The 27,271-nt window shown below is 47.5% G+C and overlaps 1 protein-coding gene across 1 annotated transcript; it reads right to left on the reverse strand.

The window, feature by feature from the left end:
* Positions 1-1,361: 1,361 nt before the first annotated feature.
* LOC144149711 (cytosol aminopeptidase-like) lies at positions 1,362-25,312 on the reverse strand. The gene is made up of 13 exons (XM_077681365.1): positions 25,261-25,312; positions 25,128-25,196; positions 22,791-22,859; positions 19,444-19,555; positions 17,584-17,727; positions 16,913-17,074; positions 15,993-16,117; positions 8,578-8,666; positions 7,625-7,727; positions 5,607-5,686; positions 3,856-4,005; positions 2,013-2,106; positions 1,362-1,526 (listed from the first exon to the last, which is right to left on the reverse strand). The coding sequence occupies exons 1-13, from the start codon at positions 25,310-25,312 to the stop codon at positions 1,465-1,467; spliced, it is 1,311 nt and encodes a 436-aa protein (XP_077537491.1). The 3' UTR covers positions 1,362-1,464.
* Positions 25,313-27,271: the final 1,959 nt, after the last annotated feature.

The raw sequence follows: 27,271 nt of genomic DNA on the forward strand, positions 1-27,271 counted from the left end.
CCCACGTTTGTACATATCCTCGATGTCCTAATACCCTTTTGATGGGAAAACATTAAAAACTCGCAGAATATAACATGTGCAACACGACATTGTGACTTTCGAAATAGCTATCTCTGGGACAATTTTCTGCGGGTTTATTTTGGAATGACCTTTACAATCACCATCACCTTCGAGGTACTGGAAAATTATGCCGTCAGTAAGCATGTTTTTCCACTGAAACTGACGGGAGCGTTGGAATCCTTGGCTCTCAAACTGTTTTGGAGCAGTTTGGCGGAATGTTTGCAATTTTCAAGCTTTTGGAGCAGCCTGGCGCAGTAAAACAAATTTGTATCAAAACTGTGCAATATGCGCAACTGTCTCACACCTGCGCTACTGAAGGTAGCAGTCCAGAGGCTTGGTTGCAGTTGTGGGAAGTTATATCATAATATCTCATTGAAGTTTCTTAAAAACGTGCTGATTTAAAGGGGCCAGGAAGAAACAATACAACCGCAGTTTCTTAAACACATTCATGATATAACTGCGCGATAACACGAAGAAACAGATAGTGGCACATATAACACAGAACGTGGCGTATAACGTCAATGTAGGACTAAATTTGAGTTTTCCACTATTTTTTGCGCTTTTCGGCTTAAAAATATCTTTCACACCTGCAACGGAGCTGAGTGAGCTAACGAAAGCTGGTTCTTTCATAATGAACAAAGTTGTATCTTGTTTTCACAGTGCCTCTAAAGAAGTACCGACACGAAATTTTAGTGTTACGTTTTTTTTCCGCTGCTATGGGTGCCTATTTGCCCACTAATCATAGAACGGCAGATTAGACGATCGATCGCGGCGTAAACAATCATTTACAGCGTCGTTTATTCGTGTCAGTTTCGGTTTGAACAACACGAACGCTGAGCGGCAGCCATGAAAGGAGGTAGCACCTGACGTCACCATTCTTGTCACACCGCTGACGGTCTGGATGCGCGCGCCCAGACCGGCCGAGGTTGTCACCACACCTACGTGCCCGGGCAGCATTACATCAGTCCCTAAACCATGATGTGATACAGACGGCGTAGAAGCACGCGCCAACCGCAGCAAGCGCGTCGACACGTCACGAGGGCTCCGACATTGGCAGTTTGGGGCAAGGAGTAGATGATGTCACGCTGGCTTGCTCTGGGCTTTCTCGTACGGGAAAGGATTAAAATGTATTTAAGATATGCCATATTGAACGGTTACTACTGGAACTTCCTGGGAGATACCTCGTGTTAAAAAAAAGGAAGCATTTTAGACAGTTATCTAAGCTTTGAAATTTCGTGTCACTACTCCTGTAACACTACTAGTCCCCAACCCAACTCGCACCAGAACAAGCAGGAGACGTGTTCTACAAAGTGATCTCGTCGTTTATTGATACGTTGTCATGCAACAATCGTCAACAAGTGGCCTGGCCTGAAAACAAGACGTCGGCTGTTTCCTCCAGCTTCCCTAGAGCTTCTGCACCTTGGCGAAGCGCTCCACGAACTCGATGAGCGTGCGCACTGGTCGACCTGCACACAAGGGAAGGGTGGGAAGAGAGACGAATCAACCTTTCACACCTTCACCTGCTCAGACATGGAAGAGGACATGGAAGAGGATATCGAAAAAGGAGTTGGGGAAGTTTGCTTTCAAATGGGACTGACAGTGAGTAGCCACTCTAGTCAGTGTCTGCGCACGCGTGCGCAGACACTGACTAGAGCGGCCGGTTACACTCTGCCCATCACAACCGGCGGCGGTTACATTGGGAGACATGGCAACACTGCAAGTCAGAAACAAAATGGACCCCTGACGCTTGTGGGTGCACGAAGTGGCGGTACTCTTAAGCGTAGCTTATTTAGTGACGCTAGGTCGACCTATACTCCGCCTCGACCTATGTTCCGCCTTGCACGATACAGTATGGTCAATGATGGTCCAACATCATGGCCACAGATGATCTCAGTTCAACACTGCCAACACTGACGAAACGACGCCCCAGCTGGGAAGAGGTCGTCACGCACCGGACATGCCTGCGCTCAGGTAGGGGACTTCATCCTTGTTCTCCATGACCCCCGCAATGTCCAGGTGCGCCCACTGGGGGCACTTCACGAACTCCTGCACAGATCAAAGTGGGAATAGTAAGGCGGTGAGAAAAAGTCCCTGAGAGTGTGGCATCATGTTTTCTCTGAAGCAGCACAGAAGCGAACTCGTGGAGCTCTCTTTTTAGAGACGATAGCATTCCTTGAGCCACCTAAACCCGAAAATTTTCGTCTTCCCGTATCTCTGCCTTCTCCTCGATTCATATTACCGGCCACCAGTTAAAAGTAATACTTCAATGAACAAGAGACAAAACTTTTCCAAATCACTATATCTGGAAACAACATACTTCATACTTGTCAACACTGTTTAAGAAAAATAAAACATCCGGCATATTTGAGGCAAGACATCAAAACATGACTGGTATTTGCAGTGTTTTTAATTAAATGCACATGGAGGCTTGATCTTTGTGACAGCAATTAAAAAAAATACACACTGAAACCAATAAAGGAGATGCGACGAGTCTGGACCATGTGGTGGCATTCCAAGTTCAACAGTAACAAAAAATTTCAACAGATCGTGCATGAGCAGTGGAATGTGCCAAAATTGAGTCCACTTCAGTAAATGTCCTCTGTAATATATTGCGGCATCACCAAGACAGGAGGTGAACAGCATGACAGATAGGCAGCGGAGAGAATACTGTCGCCTTTCGTAAAGTGGTAAAGACTGGAAAGTGGAAAGACTGTCATCTTTTGTAAACATGCGCATGATGTTTTCTTGGTGGTTTTGCCATGTTCACGCATGCACCATTCCTGTGTATCTTCTTATGTGTGTAGTAAAAATTTCAATTGATGTCCAGTGCTAGTCCTGAGTTGTCTCTACTTATTGTCCCGTCTTTACCGCGCTGCTTAACCATGTTTCACACTCCGAACCAACTAGCCCACATTAATGCATTGACAAGTACTACTGGGGATAGCTTTCGCTGTCAACATAATGTTAATTCACTTGCTAGTCTTTTTTTTTTAAATTGCCTCAGCCATGGTAACTCTCACAAACACAGTTAGTGTTCTTTCATATAACTTAGACCTCCCTCATTAGACCTGTGAGGAGTTGATTTGAGAGGCGTATGAATCCTCAAAAGTTTGAGCTGTTCGCAAGTTAGAATTTACAATTCCGAATTGAAACTCTAAATCAAATTATTCAATAAGACGCGATTCTGATTTGAATCCAAGGTTTTAATAGCCATGCGTCCCTGCCCAAAACAGTTTTGCACATTCACTTGGAGTTGGATGAGAACGGCCAGAGGCTATGGCACAAGAACATTCTTGAAAGGGGAGACCCCTGTTATCGCAGCTGCGAGCAGGCATTTAGATAATCTCACAGAAAAGGCTTCGGTAAAGGCAAAAAGCGAAAACGCCTGTAAGTCAAGATTTCGGTGCATTTTAATGATTTATTAGGGGGTGGAAATAAATCCGCAGCCCTCCACTTTGGCATCTGAACATCTAAAAAGAACACTGCCTAGTACCAATAAGGTATTTATGTTTCGCCCCAAAGATTCCTAATGTTTTCTTTGTGCTGAACAATGTGAACAAGTATTGGGTATGTTTCTTGATGCCGTGGTCCAGAAAGTTTGTGCCTGTGTAAAATACAAACTTCGGAACTCTTTCATCTTCTGGCTGGGCAGCTCAACCAATGAACAGATAGACAGACCAAACTTTTTAAGTAGCCCAAGAAAGACTGTTGCCTTTAAAGTACGGCAGAGTTATCTGCTTTTGAGCCTTCAGGGCCTCTCAGTGTGGGCCTTCCCCAATCCTCCCCCCGTCTCACCTTGAGGAAAGCGGCGGCCACACAGGAGCCCCCCGCCCCGGCCTGCTTGGAGATGTTGTTGATGTCGGCCACGGTGGGCTTGGTCATCTGCTTGTGGTACAACTCGAACAGCGGCATGCGCCACACACGGTCGCCCGTCACCCCGCCGGCCTGCGACGAGGTTGCTTCGTTTTATTTTTGAGTCAGAGCACGGCTTGCGTCACACTGTTGGTCATGCACAGCGACAACATGCAACCCTGTTTAAATAAATGAAACTACTAGCCTTTGGTAAGCCACAAAGCTTCACTTTAGCCACAAGAGACGTTTTCGAAGAAGTGAAAGAATGCAAAACATGTTGAAAAACTTTCAAGCTTAGTGCCAACCGGACTAGTTATGGTCACGAGTGGTGCGATTTGGGAAAGCCACAAAAACATACCGTAGTTGCACAATTGTAGGTCGACCCCTTTTTTTTCATGTTTGACAATCCAATGTTGGGGGGTCAACTTATAATCGAAATCAAACTTTGCGCCGCTTGTAACGGCAAGAGAAATAAGAAATCAGGGGTGCTACGAGCTGGGGAGAGCGTAACAACTTCGTTTCTATGGTTACAGTCGAAGCATAGCGTTTACCACTCCATACATTCTAGCGTCAATAAAGCCGATGCCGACTTTGAAAGTTGGCGTTCCTGATCTGTACGCTTTGTCCACCATACCTAGAGCAGCTAACCTTCCACCAGCGAGTTCGGATGAACGTGATATGATTGTGCCTACAGCGCCGTGCATTGATACAAGGGATTCAGTAATACTCATTTTGTTTATTAGAGACGAACAAAACCCTTCCTTCATGCAATTACCGTACTCATGAATCAAAGAAAATCGCGAGCGGCCGCCAGAGTCAGCCGCCATTTTGTTTGTTTTGATATCGCGCTGCAGTGCCGCTGCCGGTAGCTTTGATGGGTTTCATCTCACAGCGAATGTTCTTAGCATTGGGAATGAAGTTTCCCGCTCACCCCACAGCGCATGGTTATTCCGCGTGCTTATACAAAAGCTGTTCTTTTTTAATATCTACTGCGCGCACCACGAGCGTACGGCTCTTGAGTGAGCATCGATCATTGATGGAAAAGCCGCCGTATGGGGGTATTGGTAGTTGACGGAAGACCTTCTTTTGTGATATGACTTTCTAGGCGGCCACATTGCCACGTGTTCTTGTGTCCCTTCCGTGTTCTGCTGAATCGTCCCGTCTGTCATGACTGCCCTGGGCTGTCGCCCCCGGTAAAACTTTTGAAAAGATTTTCCGGGGGTGACGCCTGGGCTTTAAGAACTCTCTCGGTGCTCGTTCACAGCAGCGTTCAAACAAGCTGCTTCCTACGCTCAGTTTTTTTTTTGAGAGAGAGATGCAATTTTGGGGGGGTCGACCTACATTCGAGTCAATTTACAATTGCGTAAATACGGTAGCAATCAGTGTATTAACTAGAAATTGGCGTTCGGGCGGCACGATCAAACGAAACCAGAGGCGCAGTCATGTTTCTTGGCAACGGTTTAGTTTGGGCACCACCAATCGCTCAAACAAGATCCCGTGACGTCATAGTGGCTTCTCCAGCAAGCGGCTGGGGACAGAAAGACAAAAAAAATTAATCTTAATGTGCATTTGTGCTTTTGGTAAATTTGCGAAGAGCCCCTTCGCAAATTTACAAGGACACAAATGTACATTAAGAGTAACCTTTAATGCGAGTAAAGAGAGTAAGTAAGGGGTAAAAGAGCACCGTGTCTCACCTCATGGAGCAGATTCCAGAGGGTGTTGGAGGTACAGAAGACTCCCGTGGCACCGGCACCCAGGGCGACCACCATGGCACCTCCACAGTGCAAGGGGTAGTAGAGGTAGGGCAATCAACAGGATGCGGGGTCACACCAGTGTACAAACAGTGCAAGCAAAGGGCAAGGGCAGTGCGGCAAGGATAAATGGCACATCGTTCTCGCCTGCTCCCCTCTACGATGGTTTACCGCATTCAACGTCAACAGAAGATTTATGGAAGGAAAGGTCCAGTGCTGAGCTGTCTGCAGAAAGCCCGCGTTTGCACCCAACTTGCCCGAAACTATGATGGAGGCCCACTTTTGGTGTGCTTCCTCAAGGTCCCAGGAGGTAAAAGCTGCATGCCTTTACAGAGTGGTACTTCTTATGCCTCTGCCGTATAGCAAACCTATAATGTCGTTTAGAGTGAATTACATTATTTGTTAATGACATTTGGTTTGGCCACATGGGCCTACATGGCGAAGCAAATGTCCTTTGATAGTGGTAGCGGGGATGATTAGCAAGCTCCCCAAACCTGCAAAATTATAGTTCAAGCCTGTCTAGAATGTTTTCATACATACTAGCTTTTTTGGGAAAAAAAAAACGTCTTAGAAAAAACTTTAAAAATTTTTTTAGAAAAGTATTGATTGGTTTATTACTGAACTTTCGTGTCTAGTGATGTGCCACTGCTGTCGAAGCTACTCATTTGGACACTGAATGAGCTCCCCAACCTCGTTTAGCCACTAAATACCATTCACACGAATGTCATTGGTGTTAGAGCAAATGGCATTTTCTCTATAAGACAGCACCTCAGCAGCTCAGACTGCATTTATGTCACTTCAGCAGAACAATTAGCACAGCTTTTTTATAAAACAAATAAAGACACCCGCTATTGCCGTTGCCTGCAGATAAATGCCTGCCGGGGACACCATTGGTTGACTTAACAGAAAGTTGGTGAACAATTAAACAAGTGCTTTTAGTTTTAACTAAGAGGCATCTCTAATAATGTGTGCCAAGGGTCTTGGAGCATGTCCTTTGCAAAGCTACAGGGAAGAAAGAATAAATTAGGGGGGAAAAGGAGAACAGGGCAAAAGAGAAATGGAAACAAGTCTTTCACTTTACGAGCAACAGTAGTGAAGTGGTAGCATCTTGGCCGTGCAGGACTTTCTTTTCTTGAAGACACAAGGAAGGCCAGTATGAGAATACTCAGAGCATTTGCCTTATCCAGTTGCATCACAATCAATAAAAGCCTGAAATGAACCACACCCATTGTTTATTATGCTGTTAATCCACGGCAACCCATCTGCTTCATCCGTACATGCTTCATTCTACAGGTGGCATTCGGGCGTAGAGTGAAGAAGCTGGCAGCAGCCCTTCCTCTACTTTTTTTTCTACATCCAGCTGACATACTAAATCCAGATCGTTTCTGCATACAGCCATACATGGAGAGATGACACAGTGAAGACTCGCGGGCCAATTCCTGTGCCCCACCTACTCCGCCTATTACAAACTACTTTCAAGCTCACACAAAACGGTCAACGGCAATTGTTCTGCTCTTGACAGCAGATGCCTCAAAAAGCAAAAACAGCAGAGGTGATGAGAACGAGCGCATGACTTGTCAAGACCCAACGATGCTTCTGCTCAAAAATGGGGCCAGAATTTTTACCCTTAAGCAGTAGTTCCAGTTGTACCCAACAGTGTCCTCACAGATGCCTCGAAGAAGGACAATCATAAATCATACAGAAGGGCGAATAACACAAGCTTCATAAACAGGACAAAAGCAGGGTTCAGCCATGCTTCAATGCGGGACACGGGGTCGAAAGTAATGTGAGTGTTACACAAAGGCCGAAGACCAAAAGCAGGCGCTGCTTCCCTGCAACCTGAGCTGCGAAGCTTCCCCCATCACGTCCTCCCGCCTCTGCACGCCCACAAAAGCCCGTACCCTGCCCAATCCCGCCACACCTCCGAGGCAAATAGGCAGGGCAACGCCCGCAGTACGTACCCGTGAGCGTGGCCATGTCCAGCACAGCACTGGGGTTGAGGGTGTCGGCGTAGCACAGGGCGTCGGCCAGGATCAAACGGCCCTCAGCGTCCGTGTTGCCTACCTGCGTCGACAAGGCACACACAGGGTGGCTGGCACTCGGAGAGCATAACTGGTGCACAATTCAGAAAAACAAAAAGTACACAGAGGTGCTCTGATTTCAGCACTAATACAATGCAGCGATTTCACAGTTAATTTCAGACTTTCACACAGTGCTTCCCATGCGTAGTAACGGGCGATGTGTAGGCTGCCAACCCCGAGTACAGTGCCTGTACTGTCCCTTCTCCTCGAGCGACTGCTTGACTGGTAATGGTGTCCCCTTGGGAATGTGGTGATGCTGTGTGTCATCTCACCGAAAGATGTAACTCACCCGTCCTGTAGTACTGCTTTAATATTAGGTGCGGAGTACCTTAGGACCTCACAATGTCCGTCCACGTCCACGCGCATAGCTCTTACAATCGCAAAAAATCACCCAGGCACTGGCAGGATTCGAGCCTGTGTCTGGTAGACCAGACAGAGTTCCTTCCTATCGTGAATCCCAAACGTGCGTTTCGCTCTGAATACCCCAGGTGGTGCCGTCATTCCAAGATCAACTTTCATTGGCTCACACGTCCAAATCGGCCCCCATTTTCCCATAGACAAAAATAGTTTTTATTTATTTTCAGGATAAAAAGATAAGTACCGTCGCTGTTCCCGGTATGAAACAAAATAGACCACAAAATGCGACCTTCGTGTGAAGTTTGAGCGCGAACAGAGCGGCGGTTCGTTCAGGAAAAAATTTTAAAGTGTTCCAATTATCGCCTCACCACCCTGTATGTGCATCTAAGTAAAAGCATGGTTTCGGACCTTTGTATCCCTCTTGCTTTTTCTTCCTTTTATGGGAATCCCCCCTACCCAGGCGTGGCTTTTCTCACCTGGATGGTGGTGCAGTTCATGGCGGTAACCACATCCCCTGGCTTGGTGGCTTTCCCACTGGGCATGTTCTCACACAGCGGAGTCAGGCCTGGGAGAAAGCGTGGAGAGAGTGAATGCAGTGTATACATGCACCTTCATGAACACGAGAGTCACTTGAACGCAACAAAGCTTCCCGTGAACTCGACCAAAATACAAATGTGGGGCTACTGTCAATGCAAATCTTTTTTCTGTAACCTAATCTCCATTGAGAACACCGGCACGGATTTCATTCTTACCTGACATGAACGGCAACCTGGATGCTATTTTGTTTGAGAAGGATTTCGTTTTCTTAAAAAATGCGTGGAACTTCAGGAAAAAAAAAACTTGCCATGTTCACTTTACCATTAGAGATGTGTGTGTGTGTGGTGGATGACTTGTTGACAGAGATAATTCACTGCAGCCTCGAATGTGACAAAAGGCTGTTATCACATTACCTAGAAAAAAAACAGACTTTCTGTCCCTAATTTTGGTTTCTCGTGAAAGCACAGCAAGAAGAAATTTGAGTAGCATTGCAGCTTAGTCGAAGCCAAGTGTCGATCTCAGTGACAAACACCTGCCCATTAACTATTAACAACAATAACAGCATCAACTCTCCCATCGAGTAGCCATACCTTAAAACTTGTAATGGCAGGAACAAATTCGATCAATTATGGGGGCTTAACGCACCGACACTTCACAGGCAATGAGGTGCGCCACAGTGGAGGGCTCCGGATTAATTTTGACCACCTGGTGATCTTTAACGTGCGCTGAAATCTCGCACACACGGGCGTTTTTGCTTTTCGCCTCCATCAGAAAAGCGGCCGCCACAGCCGGGAATCGAACACGCGTCCATAGGCTCAGTAAGGAACAAATTTTCATGATATACTACAAGAACATACCATTACAGTGAAGAATGATTCATTTACAGGACAACATGGACAATACCGTATTTTAGCGCGTATAACCAGGCCCTGCATATAATCCGCACCGTCACTTTGAGCCCGCCGGAAAATTTTAAAAAAATCCTCACATATTGCCCACAGATTTCCTACAGTAAAGGCTGCACAAAAGCTACTGCTCAAGCAACACTTCACATACTATGTAGACAGAAAAAGTGTATATCTAGCAAGTAGAATGCACTGACGGCAAGGCGAAAGTCGCAATTCACTCATTGTCACTGCTCTCGCTAGAGCTATCTATCATGGCACAACACACAGTGCAGCTTCGTGGTACAACGCGCATTGCCGTGAAGCTGTACTAGAGAAAAAAACCCCGCGTATTATCTGCACCCCTGCTTGGTAGGGTTGCCACCTGCCCGGTTTTGGACCAGCCCAACCGGTTTTATAATCAGCGGGCCGGTTGCCGGTCCATACTTGAAACCGATCGTCATTGGTCGGTTTTTTGGCCCTCGTGCCGTGATTATGTCTGTTTTGGCGTTTTATAAGCGTCAATTCAAGAACGAAGACAACAAACGTGTCGACAAGCTGCGCAAAGACACGCGAGCAGAGAAAATACGCGGGCAAGCGCGCTTCCTCTGATGGAGGGGGACCTAAGGGAGCAAAAAAACTACGAAATGCTGCTGCCACGGTCAGCAATTGCGATTACTTTGCAGTGAAGCACATACAGAGCAATAACCAAGCTCTCAATCACTTTCAGTACAAACATTATGTTGGTTTCTCTCTAAGAAAACGCTACAATCTGTCAAAAACATGGCGTCTTTTTTCAACACAAATTAAACATTCTATATACCATGCCCCCCCTCTTCCCCCTTCTTCTTCTCCCCCCCCTCCCGAAGGGCTGGTATTTTTCCAGAGGAAGGTGGCAACCCTACTATTTGGCCACTGAAATTTTTGCATTTTTGATGCGGGTTATACGTGCAAAAATACGGTATTGCGCACAAGCTGGACCGCGTACTTGCACATCTCCATGAAGCAGTTCTCATTCTGAACTGTCCCAGAAATCACCCTCTGCAGTGCAATGTGGTTCCAGTGAAGAGGCTGTCGCAACAACACAGTTGTGGGAACACCCCCGCTAAAGCACACCCACCACCAGCACCATTGTGAAATCATCCTAATAAGTGTAAATATTTTACAAAGCATGAAAATGCTGGTGAAAAAGGGGAAAAACCGTTCCTCATCGACAAAGTTTATCAGCTGCCGAAAGCTAAGCTGGAGCCTAATTCAAGCGCGAACGGAGCTCTCTCCTACCCATACAGCCATACACTTTTAACTGCACGCGATATTGAAAACAGGTATTTAAAAAGTCGTCCCCAGATAAAACAACAATAATGCGCAACCTTTATGCGGTTTTTGAATCAAGCGTGGAAACCGACGGAGTTGTTTGGACACGTAATGTAGTGCCACGTTCAGTCTCTAGATGGCGACACCTTTCAGACTTCAGAAATTTTAGTGCAAAATTAAAATGATTTCCACCTGTTTGCTTAGAAACTCCTGGCGGCTACCCCAGTATATAAAACGCTGGCTTGTTCATGAGCTGGGGTACAAGCACTCCACAAATATAGGTTGTCTGTCCCTCTAAGGGGTGACACTGCTCTTAAAACAGATTCCTTTCTTTGCTAAGTAAACTCTGTGAAACTTGTCAGTCTTGCTGCATTTTTTTCTACTGATTTCAAATACGCCATTATTTTTTGTCACCTGTCCTCGCATGAACGAGTACACGAGCTGTTGCACTGTGATTAAAGTGCCAAGCAGACAACCCACGACGCCCAGACAATCAACCAATCAGGTCACGTGCAGTCAGTAGCCAATGGGGCGGCGCATTGCATCTTTTTACTGCCCCATTTTTACTCACAACCACTGAATAAAACGAAATGGTTTTGGCAGGGAACAGAAAACAAAAAGACGCACTTTCGAGTGAGACCAAGTTGCACACCATAGAGCATGTAGAACCCGAGCGGCTAGTCATCAACAAAATGCTATTTTCGCGTCAAATCTTGGGCAATTTTAGCAGTCGTCGGTGCTAATAATTGACCATTATCATCATCATCACCACCAGCCTATCTACGCCCACTGCAGGGCAAAGGCCTCTCCCATTATTCTCCAATTACCCCAATCCTGTGCCAACTCGACCAATTTATCCCCGCAAACATCTTGATCTCATCTGCCCATCTAACTTTCTGCCGCCCCCTGCGACGCTTGCCTTCTCTAGGGATCCACTCTGTTACGCTTAAAATGACAGACGGTTATCTTGCCTTCACATTACATGCCCTGCCCACGTCCATTTCTTCTTCATAATTTCTACTAATATGTCCTTAACATGCGTCTGTTCCCTAACCCACCCCGCTCTCTTCTTGTCTCTTAATGTTACTCCTATCATCTTCCGTTCCATTACTCGCTGAGTCGTTCTCAATTTAAGTGGAACCCTCTTAGTGAGCCTCGAAGTTATTGCCCCGTAGGTGAGTACCGGTAAATGCAGCTGTCATACACTTTCTTCTTATAAACTGTTATCACGGCTCAAATGTGTATTATTTCTGATTGTATGAACATTGTGTTCTCTCTGCTGTTACTGTTGGGTGGAGATATTGAAACTAACCCTGGTCTAACCACCCTAGAGGAAATAATGACTGAACTTAAAAGCCTGTCTTCCGGTCAATCTCAGCTCATTGGCGATGTACAACTCCTAAAAAGCCAGCTATCTACCACTGATAAAGCCATTTCCGAACTAGGCAAGAGAATCGACAGTCTAGAATCCCACTACAGTAGTGTCGACACACTCCGAACCGATCTTGACGCCATGGCCGCCGCCACCTCCCAGACAGCTACCCAGGTCTCTGTACTGGAGGCTCGACTGGACGATGCGGAGAATCGTTCCAGACGGAACAACTTGTTGTTTTACGGCATAGCGGATGACAAACCATCCGAAACGTATGCGGAGTATGAGGAGCGTATTACTGGGTTTTGTAGGGACCACCTAAAAATAACTGTCGAATCCAAGGACGTCGAGCGTGCCCACCGTCTTGGCCGCCACTCGCAAGACCGCTGTCGGCCTATTATTGTGCAGTTTATATCCTTCAAAACCAAGGAATCTGTCCTTGCTAACGGTCCCCAGCTTAAGAACACCGATTTTAGCATCGGGGAGGATTTCTCGCATCGGGTCCGGAACGCACGGAAGCATTTTCTTACTTTTGCTAAGGAAAAATCAGGTCCCTTCCTTTTACGGTATAAGACCGTTTTTATGGGCTCCGAACGATATGTATTTAACGAGGCAACTGAAAATGTAGAAGAAAGCTCATAGCAATTGCCTTCACACCCCAAATCTTCTAATGGTCCCGTTTTTGGTCACAAAGCTAATCTTTCTTTTTCGGTCATTTTCACCAACATACGTAGCTATCTATCCAAACGCGACGACGTGTCCAACCTTGTATCTTCATCTAGTAGTAGCCTACTCATACTAACTGAAACGTGGTTGACATCTGACGTCACCGACAGCAAAATTTTGACCGACTTGCCTCACTTTAATCTTTTTCGAAAAGATCGTCCCCGGTACCCGTGGCGGCGGCGTCATGATTGCTACAAACGAACAACTTTCATGCTCCCTTATAAACATTGCCTCCGATCTCGAAATATTGTGGTTACTCTTTCGTTCCGTACCACAGTCCGTACTATTAGGTGTTTGTTATAGGCCTCCCAAAAGTAGTCCGGATTTCGCGCGCCAGCCTAATGGTATCTTAGCCGAACTTACGGCCAAGTACTAAATGCTCGCGTCCTCCTCCTGGGGGACTTCAATTTTCCTAACATTGATTGCCTTAACCTAACTTCATCTGCACCCAATGCAAAGGAAGCCAGCGATTTCCTTGATGTTTGCCTCAACTTTAATCTCACTCAGCTGATAACACAACCTACACGTGTTACTGGAGATACCGCTAACATTCTTGACCTAATCTTAACAACTGATCCTGAGAGCCTGTCTTCTATAACATATCTTGATGAAATAAGTGACCATAAGGTCACGCTAATTTTACCTTCGTTCCTCAAATTCGCCAAGCCTGCAGTAAAACTATTAGGCTATATGACAAGGGTAACTACGGGGCCATCACTCGTGAACTTTCTTCTTTCTTCCGACGTTTCGAGATGGTTTTTGGGAGCGACCCAATAACGATAACTGGTTAATCTTCAAAAACAAATTAAACCAGCTAGCTGATCAATTTATGCCTAAAATAACTTTCCGTCCCACCCGCCAAAAACCTTGGTTTACTAAAACATTACAAAGGCTTGAAAATAAGAAGAAACGCCTCTTTCGGGCTGCGAAGAATAAAAACACTGACTCTGCATGGGAAAAATACAAGGTTGCCGAGAAAGCATATTCAAGTGAAGTGCGCAACGCCAAGCATACATTTTTCCATACGAAACTACCGAAAATACTTACTGATTCACCGAAGCGTTTCTGGCAAATAATAAACCCACATAACACGCCCCCCATCGCCCTTACTAATGATTCTGGTCAAGAATGAAGTTGTTCACAATGTGCCAATATATTCAATGCCGCCTTTTCGTCTGTGTTTACGAATGAATCTAACCCCGTTGAAACAGAATTAATCCCTGTTAATCTGCCTGAAATGCCACCCTTTAACATAGGTTTCAATGGTATCCTGTCTTTAATAGAAAAAATGAAACTGTCATCCTCGGCGGGTACCGATGAAATTACATCCAAGCTGTCAAAGAACACTAAGCACATATCAGCCGAGTTTTTACTTTTGCTGTTCTTACAGTCGCTTTCCTCAGGTATCCTGCCTTTCGACTGGAAGTGTGGGAAGGTCATTCCGGTTCACAATACAGGTAAAAGAGACTGCCCGTTGAATTATCACCCCATATCATTAACCAGTGTGTGTTGCAAACTCATATAACATGTCATATACACTCATATCATGCATTTTCTTGATTCTAACAATTTGTTTCATTCCTCTCAACACGGATTTCGAAAAGGCCGCTCATGCGAAACCCAACTAGCCCTTTTCCTTCACGACCTGCATGCTAACCTCGATGGTAACATCCAAACTGATGCTATTTTTCTTGATTTCACTAAAGCTTTCGATAAAGTTCCACACCAGCGCCTACTAAAGAAACGTTCTCAATTAAATCTACCAGCTGAGCTTCTTAATCGGATTACTCAATTTCTGACTAACCGCTCTCAGTTTGTTTTCGTTAACAACGTCAAATCTAACTCTCTTCCCGTTAAGTCTGGAGTGCCACAGGGATCTGTCCTTGGCCCGCTTTTGTTCCTAATCTACATTAACGACTTGCCTTACAATTTATCCTGCAACAGTCGCATGTTCGCAGATGATTGTGTTATCTACCGCAAAATAACCAACACATTTGATCAAGCAGCACTACAGAATGACCTTAATGAAGTATTAAACTGGTGTGACCGTTGGCTTATGACCCTTAATCCTAACAAATGCAAATTAGTTTCCTTCCACCGCCGCAAAACTCCACTCCGATTTTCCTATGAAATTGCTAACGTACCAGTCGAAACAGCCGTATCCTATAAGTATCTTGATGTAACAATAACCCCTGATCTTTCCTGGCGAACGCATATCCCTAACATGATTTCATCAGCCAACCGATCATTAGGATTTCTAAAACGACACCTACGTCACTCACCGTATCACGTGCGTCTTGTGGCCTACCAGTCGCAAATCCGGTCCAACCTAGAATACGCATCACCCATCTGGAGCCCTCACCAAGTTTATTTGATCAACGCCATCGAAGCAGTGCAAAATCGCGCCGCTCGCTTCATTCATTCTTCTTATTCTTACGATGTCAGTGTTTCATCCCTTAAAAATGAATCCGGCCTGTCAAGTCTTTCCTTTCGACGCAGAATTGCTACTTTGTCACTGTACCACAAGTTGTACCACAGCTCACTCCGCGAACCACCTCACATCGCTCCCGCCGCACGCATTTCCCCCCGCACTGGCCATCCACTTCAAGTCTTCCGACCCCGATCTGGCACCTCAACATTTTCTGCATCATTTCTCTGCCGCGCCGCCAAAAAATGGAATGACCTTCCCCACGATGTAGTTTCAATCACCTGTCGATCACGTTTTATTCAAAGTGTGTCTATGCATCTGCAATGTTAACCTGTGGCTTTTGAATCTATGTTGAACAACCCACCGCTTATGTAACACCCCCCCTGTGGGGTCTTTAAGGAAATAAAGTGAAGTGAAGTGAAGTGAAGGTCTGGACATGTGGGTGAGCGAAAGAAAAATAGCTCTAATTTCCGAAAATGGCGATTCAGAAAAATTGCCTTTCCGCCCACATTTCGGGATTTTACGACCCGCGTCTCCCCCTAATGTGCCCACCAGCACTTTTGTGAATGAAAAGGCCGTTCCGCAATGCATAAGAGACCACAAAATAGAAAAGAGTGGGGGGCCACTTACCGACCATCTTGATGGGAAGCCCGAGTGCTGCGACGGCCGCGAACGTGGCCACCACGCACGCCGCGCCGGTCATGTCGGCCCGCATCTTGTCCATGTTGCTCGAGGGTTTCAGAGAGATGCCGCCACTGCACGCACACACACAGGGGGGACAATTGGGAGGCTGTTACAGGCCAACTGCACTCACTCAAAATTTTGACCTCTTGAAAACCCTATCTTCGTATAGGCTGCTTAAAAAGAAAGCAACGTGCAAAATACAACAGCTGAAATACGCGTGGACGCCGCAAGCGGCCAGCGAAAATCGGCGACTTTGAAACCGAAACCGAGGAGAGTGCGGTCAATGTAGTGACGTTGCAGCCGTCCAGGGAGCGGCCGGACGGTCACCAGCTCCGGAGAAAGTCTGCGCGCAAGCTCTACGTGCGCACGGCACAGCAAATGGGTGAAGCGTACGCAACAGAGCTCAACCGGTTCCCCAGCGGCGTGGCTGGACAGAGGAAGAAGTCCCCGTCGGCTGGAGCGTCACAGGCACATCATGGCTGTTTACGCGATCTGCCGGCAGGTGCAGCGTGGTCTGTGGCGGAGCTTTTTTAAACACTTCTGACTGATTAAGGATGTGTTTCACGGGGCTACCACTTGTGAGCCAGCTGATTCAGGCGTGCTTACTACGCATCACTACACCGGTGGTTCACGAGTTTTAAACGCTTAAGACTATATAAACGTCTTGGCTTTCGAAGCCTCTGTGGGATGCCGCGACAACAGAACGCCGTGTGGCTCTACTTGGGTCCAACGAGCGAGCTACAACCACAAGGCGAGCCCCTAAAGTGTTCTGCACTTAAAAGGAGAGCAATAGGAGAGAGACGAGAAAGAAAGAAGAGGAAGGAGAGAGAGAGAGAATGTCCTCCTCCCGCTACCCCATTGCTCACCTGTCAAAGGTGACCCCCTTTCCGACAAGCACAAGTGGTCCCCCCTCGACCCCCTGTTCGGGCCCCTCGTAGTGCATCTCGAGGAAAACGGGGGGCTCCTCCGATCCCCGCGTCACACTCAGGAAGGCACCCATCTTCTGCTCCTCGATCCACTTGCGGTCCCTGGGTGTGTGTGTGTCGGTGGAGAGAGTGACCAGAAACAAGGTCATCGACATGAAGACTACTTTGCGCTTTAGTTTCTAGTTGCCTGGAATGGGGCAACCACAAAAACCGGCTTGGCCTTCCAGGCCCAAACTTCAGGCGGTCGTAACTCCAGCTACAGACCAGATAGAATGATAACGTCAGTCCTATTGCACTCCTTGATTTGTGCACAGTTAGCTGATACCTTATTCCGCTACATCCTTCCAGATGTTTTTTTTACAAAGGCCGTCAAAAAAATCAAATATAAAAATTCCCAATACATTTTATTATAGCCGTTTCACACCAAAACATATTTTATATCTACAATCCAAATGAAAAACTACATACGCCCCATAATTTTCATGATCATAACTGCAAAAATAAACTTTTTTAGTATAACACCAGTGCGTTCCCTTAAAAAAGACTCCCGTTTCCCCATAGAAAAAAAACTGCACTAAATGCGTCAAAACGAACAAAGAGTAGTTCCCGACCTTGCGATGACCTTGACGCCCCTCTTCTCGAGGACCGCGGCAGCCTCCTGGGCGAACCGGGTAGGCGTCATCAGGTTGGCCGGCATCTCCGACAGCCGCCGGGCCAGGTTTTGGGCGTGCGAATTCTCCATGCCGCGGTTCCACCTGCGACAGAGGATGTCGGGAAGAGGAAGAAGAAGAAGGAGGGATTGGTGGCACACCCTTGAAAATGCAGGAGTTTAGTGTTTACTGGGGTGTGGGTGAGTGGAGTGCTCCCAATTAACACGAGACAAACGGGAGCTTTGTAAGCTGCAGACAACGCTGAATCCGCAAGCATACAGCTCTTCAGGCAGTGGAAGTGGTGAGCGAATTTATCTACTCAGTCCAAGTAGTGACCCCAGATCCAAACCATGAGGTAGAGATAATAAGATTTTGCCCACCTCGCCGCTACCTTGGGTTCGAATTCCACTCGTGACGCCATCTACCCACGTGAAATGTAAACAAACTGACAAAGGAGTTTCCAATGAACACGCCAGATGGCGCCGGTTGTCCGAATAGCACTGTTTTGCGGGATGTTTGAAAAATCATCGTTCCCCCGTGAACGATGGCCTATGATGTGGTCACAAAAGAGTTCTAAAATGTTTGAAATATGTTCTCTTATTAGTGCCAGCGACAGGAACAGCCGCCAAAGTTGCTGAAGCTGCTGTTGACATGGAGCAAAGACAAGAAGCTGCTTACTTGGCTTACATTAGATGCTGAAACTGGTGCATTGCGGTGGTGCAGCAAGAAAGATGTCATTGTAGAGGACAGGCGCAACTGGCCCACCTTTCCCACCTCCATAAGCTGTGGTTTAAAAGGGAGCTGAAAACTGGCATCCCCTTGGCGGTGCCACCTCAAAGAAAGCACTCGTAACCTACGCATTTTCCTTTCAAACCCTGCAGGCCTCGCCTCTGGACAGGTCAGGCCAATCTTTTGTCATACACGCTTGCCACTTCCACGTTCTCTAACATGGAGCTCCTCCGTGGAGGTTTTTATAAGAGTACACAAGCAAGTCGAAGAAGCGAGCAGTACAGTAGAGCCCACTTATGGCGAACCCGGTTATAATGAAATCCCGGCTATAAAGAACAAGTCTTCAGTTCTCGTTACCATGTCTACACATCCATTTTATGTTCGCATATGGCGAAAAATGGACATAATAAAATGATGTGTTTGTTATAAGCGAGCTGTGCGTTTCCTTGCTTAGTGGTCACTAATGTGAGATTAGGGAGAAATGCGTTTTTAATAAAGATAATAGTTTTGTTTGGGCTACGTTTAAAAGAGAAAATTAAAAGACAGAAAGAGAAGCCCCTTAGGGGCTGGGGCTGTTGGCATCTCCTGTCGTCGTCGCCGTCGCAATCATCATCTCATGTAGTCACGGTACTAAAACACCAGGAAGCTCATTTATACCTCGCGCTAGAATGTAACGCGCACTAAAAAAACAGCGCGACACTTGTTTGTGTCTAAAGCTCGAGAGCTTCGTGCTTCAGAGACGAGCATTTTACAGCAAAGCTGTATGCCTCGGCCCCTCAGCGGTTTCATCTGTGTCGGCAAAAACGCCAAGACGTCAAGAATAAACTTATTCACTGCTTGCTTCGCCCCTTTCCGAATTTCCTGTTAGTGGAGATGGCCCGGGATTTTTAAGCGCTTGCGATCAGCTGGGCACAATCAGAACCATTCAATGCTTTTCCTGGTTATATGGGAGAGAGCCAGAGATGTTGCCCAGAAGCTGCAACATAGCTGGAATGGCTACCCGGCTGGCACTGATAGGAGAAAGCCTGCACTGCAACTGTGACGCTAACCCCTAGGGTTTGTGCGCCGTGTCCGAAGTAAACAGTTTCCCACCTGGCCTGATCCTGGCTGCCCAGCTGCGAGAGGGAGACGGCGGGCTTGCGGGACTCCTTCTTCTTCAGCTCCTCAAAGATGTGCAGCGCTAGCGCCGAGCCCTCCGCGGCCGCTGGCGTCCAAAGGGAGGAGAGGCAATGGTAAGGAAACTAAACAGTTAGCAGGGCCACGAAAAGGCTTTAAACAACATTTTCTACATCACATGGGGGTCAACACTGCGTGTCAGGATACTGCGCTGCTTTTCATCATCATCATCACCACCACCACCAGCCTATCTACGCTCACTGCACGGCAAAGGCCTCTCCCATTAATCCCCTATTACCCCGGTCCTGTGCTAACTCCGACCAATTTATCCCCGCACACTTCTTGATCTCACCTCCCCATCTAACTTTCTGCGGCCCCCTGCTACGCTTGCTTTCTCTCTAGGGATCCACTCTGTTACCCTTAATGACCAGCGGTTATCTTGCCTTCGCATTGCATGCCCTGCCCACATCCATTTCTTCTTCTTAATTTCCAATAATATGTCCTTAACACGCGTTTGTTCCCTGGCCCACTCCGCTCTCTTCTTGACCCTTAATGTTACACCTGTCATCTTCCGTTCCTTGCGCTGCTTTTAGGACTAGACAAAAAAAGAGAGGACAATGCACGACGTCTACTCTTATAGGAGACCTAGTCCTAAAAGCAGCGTGATGTACATACAGAGATGTACAAGCAACTAGCCCTAGTCTTAGCCTTGCTGCCAGCACTACAACTCAAAAAGACATCCCACCTTTCTTTTCCAGGTTTTGTTTGACAACAAAAATGAGCTTGTTTAGTGAGGAACAATTAAAGCTGGCTCGAATTTCACTCTCCTGTTCCCCTGTAATTTTTTTGTTGCGTAAATGACAGCCCCGCCTTCCCTTCAATGAGCCAGCAGGGCCCCAGGTGCACTCTAAGCCAGTGCCAAACGAGCCCATCCTCTTAGAAAAGACAGCGCGACGTCTGTTTTCAATGTGTGCATTGATAAATGCACTTAAACCTCGTTAATACGTAACGGGACATAACGAAATAAGGGATACAACAAAGTAAATAAAATTCCCCTTGAAATCCCCAGTGCATTTGAAGCCTCGTTGCAACGAAGTAAAAATGACCTGTCAATGGATATAAAGAGCTATATTAGTCTCCCCCCTAAGAAACAAACAAACAAACAAAAAAACTAACTCTAACCACGGTGCATGAAGCATTCTGTGGAGTTCGGCACTCATTCGGCACGGCTATTTCAAAATTCCCGCATCAACCTCACGGCCATGCGCCACCACAACACGCGTGGCTGAGCGAGCGAGCGAGTGTGCAGGCCAAGTGACGGTAGTGAGAAGTGGCAATATACGGCGGGGCGGGGTGGCGACTGATGATTCTACCATCGCAGATGCCACCAGACAAACCAACGCAAGTGACAGCGAAGATGCCATGGTCACCCGTGCACACACAGTCAACGTGCCAATGCCAACGTCGTCGCAGGCACTCGATGCGATTGACCTAAGTCGTTTCGCTGGTGTCCACGGCGACGACGTAAACAGCATTAACGCGGTGGCCACCACTGAAAGAAAGCGTTTCACTTGCGATGTCCGCAGCAAAGGAGCTTCACAAACTTTTTTCCAGCTATATGGACCGAGCAGCTGGACGGGTGGCGCCACCACTCGGCGCTGCCCTCGTTAATGGAATGAACCGGTGCAGTAGTCTACGCAGCCTTCCACTGTTTTTTCCATGTTTACGTCGTTTCTTGTGAATGTTTAGGGGTTGTGTGAGCGGATATGTGTGGTGAAACGAAGCCTCGACAGATGCATTGGGTTCTTAGATGCACTAACGGCTGCGAAAGATTGTCGGAAGCTTCTAAAGTTGGGTATTGGCTACGTTAACATGAGCGCTTTTTGCAGCGATCTGCGCTTGGCTCCACCCCATCTGAGTGCGAATATAACTATCAGTATCAATATTTATTTTTTCTTAAATGCACTAACGACAACGTAAACTTGTTGGATGCTTCAAGGGTTGGGTATACAGGCTACATTGACATGAGCACTTGTCGCAGCGCTCTCCGCCTGGCTCCACTCGGTCTGAGTAGGAATACTACTATTAGTATTAGTATTCATTTCTGCTGCTTTAAATTATCTTCACTGGCTTCAATGACACCAGCCTTAACGGTGGGATACCTCGATACTTGTGCTTTGAAAAGAAAAGCACTTATGTGTGTGTTCGATTATTGTATCGCCGTGGAAACGTCGCGGCCGTGTACACTTTTTGTAACCATGAGCTTTGATCCTTCGGATTTCGTGAGTGACCGCATGGGAGCCTAAGAGCCGAAGCGGAACTCTGGCATTGTAATGGTCTTATTATCAGAGCCAAAGTAACTGAGCCGCCAAACAGCCCAAGCTAAAAAATATTCCCCACTCCCCTCCCCATTTTAACACCTGCATGGAATAAAGCCTGGCACCATTAGTTAAAAAATGTTAACTCCAGCCTGTGTTTTAATGGTTAAGCCTTGCAACGCACCTAAAAATTGTGTATTGCCTAGTGAAGATACCAAAAACACGCGACTAGTCTCCTCAAATAGATGTGCATCAGCCCGAGTCCGCCGGCACAAAACGCATTTCCGAAATGCTGGAAGCAGTTAGGATTTGCAGAGGGGTTCGTGGGCGTGAAGAATGAACAGCAAAATCATCCAGCCCTCCGTCTGACGATGGCGATGGTGGAACGCAAAGCTTTCTTCGGGCGAAATAGAACGGGCAAGGGTGAAATTGCCTGGCGTACAATAAAAAGGCGGTGTGCGCACTGAGCAAGGAAAATATTTGAGTTCTATTCAATTTCCGTTGCATGCAAGGTCATGTAGCGATACAGTGGGCCGCGAGGCGGTTTCCTTCTTTGCATGCTTATAGCTGTGCATTGAACTGATCATAGATTGCCGTAAACTGTTATAATTGATACAACGGAATAATAGATATAACGAAGAAATTAGGGCTCCCCTTCAACTTCGCTGCAACGAGATTTGAGTGCAACTCCAACGAATGTTACGAACACACTTAGGGCCTTTACATACCTCAAATGCAACTTCTCATTTGTCGTGGTTCATGAAGTACAAGGCTGGTAAAGTTATTCTTCGATGTTTGTTAAGTGTGAAAACACTTCTAACAAAAAGAAAACATCACAAAACAGTGCAGCGTATCTGGAGCTCCACTCCAAGCAAACACAGTAGCAGTCCAATCCTTTCTGTTAGATTTGACGTCACGTTCACTCTCCTCTCCTCATGCAGACACTGGTGCAGTGCATAGGTTTGCGAAAGCGCGTCTTCTGCCCCCTTCCTCCGAACCTCTCACCTTCAGCGTTGGCGCAGGGGTCCACTTCGATGGCCGTGGCACCGACACCGCGCAGGCTTCGCACACCCGCTGCGTGAAAAAGCTTAAAAATTAAAAAATAGTGGCACCGCTTTATTAAAGGAGTACTGACACGAAATTACTGACACAAAATTTCAAAACTGAGATAACTATGTAAAATGCTTCCTTTTTATCAGAAGATATCTCCCAGCAAGTTTCAACAGCAACCGTTTGGCATAACGTATTGTAAATCCATTTTAATCTTCGCCCGCACGAGAAAGCCCAGAGTTGGCCGACATGACGTCATCTGCTACAGTGTAGACCATTTATAACGTAACCGCTTATAGTGCAGGACCGGATATAATGCGGGTTTTTGAGACCACCGGTTCGCCTCCCATAGAACTCAATGCATAAGCATACCGCTTAAGATGCGGTTGGCCAAAGCACAATACCGTTTATAGTGCGGTTTTTCGGCAGGCCTGCTGATCGACTGGCGCAGCTGGGGCATCGTTTTAGGGTAGCAAAAGAAAAAAAGATATGACGAAATCGGCCATCTGACGTAGCGCGCACCCCTTGCTCTCCTCTAACTTCGACACAAAAGAAAAAAATAGGCACCCTTTAGTTCGCGCGTACGTGATAACCACAGCTGTCCTTGCTTGATGCACCTCGGAAGATAGCGACCGACTCCCCGTACGCACGTGGCAAGTTGTTTCTATTAATCGTGAACCGCATGGCCCATTTTCGCACACGAATTGTTCACATCGGCGTTGCGCGTGCGTTTTTTTCATGCTCGCGTCTACGATTCCGCGCTCGCGGTGGCTTCTTCGCGTGGCAGTGGGAGGAGCCTGACTACTTGCACCAATGGAAAGACGCGCCCCTAATGGCGGGATATTCGAAGCGCTCCGAGCCGGCTAGCCGCGCCAGGGGTGTTTAGGCTAAAGTCCCTCGATCAGATGAAGGTACTTTAGTTTAGGCTTACCACCATGGTATTTTTTGATCGGCGCTTTCACAAGCAGCGTGGATGGCAGTTTATATTCCACTTTGCGGTCACATTTTTCTTGCATGAGCATCTTCGCTAGCGCCTCGTGTGGCATTTCAGCGAGCGGTTAGAAGTGGTCGCTGGAGCTGCCTGCACTGCTTCACGGCCAGTGCTGACCTACAATCATGTAAATACGGTATCCGCCAGAAATCCGCTATGTATGAAAATGGCCCGTCAGAAAATCCACTAGCCTCTAGATTAATTTTTTCCCCGTCAGAATAAAATAAAATCCGCCAGATTTAGCGGAAAATCCGCTAAATTGGCATCACTGATAACCGCGCTATCGAAAGTCCCCACGTCAAGAAAGCGATCGGCGCTCACAAACGTCCGTCCAAAACAACTGCGCATTTGGGTGTAAACTCAATTGAAAGGTCTGGAATAAAACTTCTGTCTGGACTATTCACTTCATTTGAATACTTGGGTAGCAGCGCGCGAGAGGAGAGCCGGATATAAACCAATGTGATTGCTCCTCTACTACCCAGTCGTGTTTCATTCTGTTCACTTTCCTCTCCCTATTTGCGGCGCTACCAGAATAGAGAGCTCCCCTACTGCGTAAACGTAATCGCCCTTTGGCCAGGCACAAATACAAACACGTTGTCGAGCAGATCTAGCAGTAGCTGCTCGCATCGGGAGCATGGAGCACGAACATCGTCTTTCAACACTTGCCAGCTAGGACGTACCGCTTCGAGGCATCATAAGTACGCATATAATTGGGCAATGAGGTTGACACAATGCGTTATCGCGGGGTGTGAGAACACATTAAACGCGCTGCTGTTTATGAGGTAGGCCCGCACTCCAAAGTAAACTACGCGTGCGTTCCAAAGTAAACGGCTCGAATTCATCATCTACACTGGATCCCGTTCCGACCTATTTACCTGGTGGCATTGATGCGCTCAGAGACGTTTAAGAAAAGGTAACACGAAGAACAGCACGCACATAATCGCGTCGAAACGTCGGCAGTAGTGCGCATACAAGCCCAGCACTGGCGGCGGCTTGCGGCCCCCCTACAACGGGTAATGCAGTGCCGGCTAATTGTTGCAAAAATCTGCGAAATAACCCCAGTATAGTATTACGGCTTACGTGCCTTATCAGTGTAACAATTGAAACAGTGCAACAATCAGCCGAGGCTTGTGTTGTCCCCTGGAATCGGGAACGTTTCCCGAAGCGTAGAATGTGTACACATGTTAACGTTTTCGCTCGAAGAAAAAAACTCTTGCACAGAAGTGCAAAAACTTTTGCCGAATCCAAGTATCCAGCGTCGGCAAACTGGAATTTTGCCTAATTGGTTACAATTGCCGCACTGGGCGGCGGGTGCCTCCACTGGGGAGCAATTTCACCACCAACATGCATGATGGGGTCTTTACCGTACACTGCAAGCACCGAGCACACGAGCGTGCATGCATTGACCCAGTGATGGGCGAATTTCGCCCTTGCCGCAGCCGGGTGGCCGGTCCCCGATTTCGGTCTCAGCAGCTGCGCACGCCATGCAGCCACTGAGCCGCTGCGGTTCGGGGGGGGGGGGCGTCCCCTGGGAGAGGGGGCTGGCATCTGTGGCGGGCAGCCGTTTTAGGCGGCGACTCCCACAATCAGATGCAAATCCCCCTGTTCTCCAGCTGGCAATTCAGGGCCGCACACCACGGGCAGGGTTCTTGCCGCTGCCACGTGGTGGAGCGGAATGCGGGCCCTTCCTTGCTGTGACCCTGCAGGCAGCGAGCCCGGCTGTCACAGGGACGTCCCCGTTGGAACATTGTTTCGGGCGCCTTATCAGAGTAACAAAACGAGTGCGGAGGAGAGACAAGAACAAGTCACTCTAGCGGCATACCACACATCCAACCACGTGCGCAGGGAGGGATATCCCGAATGGTGTCCTCGGTATCCCGCTTTGCGATGGTTCGCCAGGCAGGGAGGGCAGATGTACAAGTGGCGACACAGTTTCGATGACGTGAGAAGTGATGTCACTTCCGGTTGAATTCATTTGCCCTTTTAACTCGCGAACTACCGTATTTACACGATTGTAAGTCAACCCGAATGTAGGTCGACCACCAAAAGTTGCATCTCTCTCTCTCAAAAAAAAAAGTCCTGCCTAGACAGTCGTATCACAAAGAAAAGCTCTTCCGGCAACCCACACAGCGGCTCTACCATCAATGATCGATGCTCCCACAAGAGCCGTGCGCTCGCAATATGCGTGGTAGATGCTAAAAAATAAAAGATTTTGTATAAGCACCCGGAATGACCATGCGCTGTGCGTTGAGCGGGAAGAACACATTCGCGGCGAGATGACAACTATCGAAGCAACCGTCAGCGGCCACTGCTGCGCGATACCAAAACAAACAACATGGCGCCTGACGGAAGCGGCGCCATGTTGTTTTATTTGGGCTACGTTAGCGCCGCTCATTGAATCAAGGGATTCGCTAATACTCATTTTGTTTATTAGGGACAAATAAAACGCTTCTTGACGCGCTTCTACACGCGATTCGTGCGCATCGGCGTTGCGCGGGCGACTTTTTCACGCCCGCGTCACCGATTCCGCGCACACGGCAGCTTCTAGTTCTACGTCGGTATGACGCGTGACGAGCGCGGCAATGGGAGGAGCCTTATGACTTGCCCGACTGGGGAGGTGCGTTCTTCGTGGCAACAGTTTGAAAGTGCTTGGGAAAGCCGGCTTGCGCTGCTGGAGATGTTTAGGCTTACCGCGGTGGCAGATAATTTATTGGCTTTTCCCTAGCGGCGCGGGTGAGGCTTTATAGTGTCGTTTTCGACCACATCATCAGCTCCTTTCTGGCACAAACGCCTTCGCTTGTGCCTTCGGTGATATCTTACAGAGCGGTCAGAAGCAGTCGCTGGAGCTACGCGCACCTCTTCCGTGGCTGGTGACTCTGCCATGTTGCCGCTGCCGTTCGCGTAGCGCGCAGCATGCGGGTGGCATGTGCAGCAGCGTCACCGCAGCGCATTTTCGTGAGCAGAAAACGCCCCATGCGGTTCACAGTTTAGACCATAACCATGGGAACGAGGGTGCAAAGCTGTCCACACCTCACAGCACCCCAGGTTTCTCGTTTCTCTTGCTGTTACTAGTGGTAGACTGTTCGATTTCGATTCAAAGTCGATCCCCCAACATTGGATTGTCAAATTTGAAAAAAAAAGGGTCGACCTACAATCGTGCAAATACGGTAATAACTAGAGGGGAAACTGGCACTAGTGTCGATGCAAACTGGGAAAGGGCGCTTACGATTCGATGGGAATGATGGGTAGTTCTGGAACCGGATTGCGTAGGATCGAAACGGGCCTGAGGCTGCGCAAATTGTGTTTTTACACAAAAAAAAAAACAGTTATTGCCCTAGTTCACTGCCTACAAAGTACATGAAAAACAAGAAAGCTAAAGATTAAAAACTGTTTCTGCTTAAAATAAAACGACGTCTTTAAATAAAAAGCAGACTCGGAGTCGAGG

The sequence above is a fragment of the Haemaphysalis longicornis genome, unplaced genomic scaffold (genome assembly GCF_048455015.1).
Source record: "Haemaphysalis longicornis isolate Haplotype H1 unplaced genomic scaffold, Haemaphysalis longicornis Haplotype H1 scaffold_8, whole genome shotgun sequence".
NCBI classification, from domain to species: domain Eukaryota; kingdom Metazoa; phylum Arthropoda; class Arachnida; order Ixodida; family Ixodidae; genus Haemaphysalis; species Haemaphysalis longicornis.

Coding starts and splice junctions, on each gene's coding strand:
- LOC144149711 (XM_077681365.1), bottom strand. CDS start 25,312: ATGGCGTGCGCAGCTGCTGAGACCGAAATCGGGGACCGGCCACCCGGC. Junction 8,667..15,992: donor GCTTCCCATCAAGATGGTCG/GTAAGTGGCCCC, acceptor GCTTTCTCCCAG/GCCTGACTCCGCTGTGTGAG. Junction 5,687..7,624: donor GGACATGGCCACGCTCACGG/GTACGTACTGCG, acceptor TGCACTGTGGAG/GTGCCATGGTGGTCGCCCTG.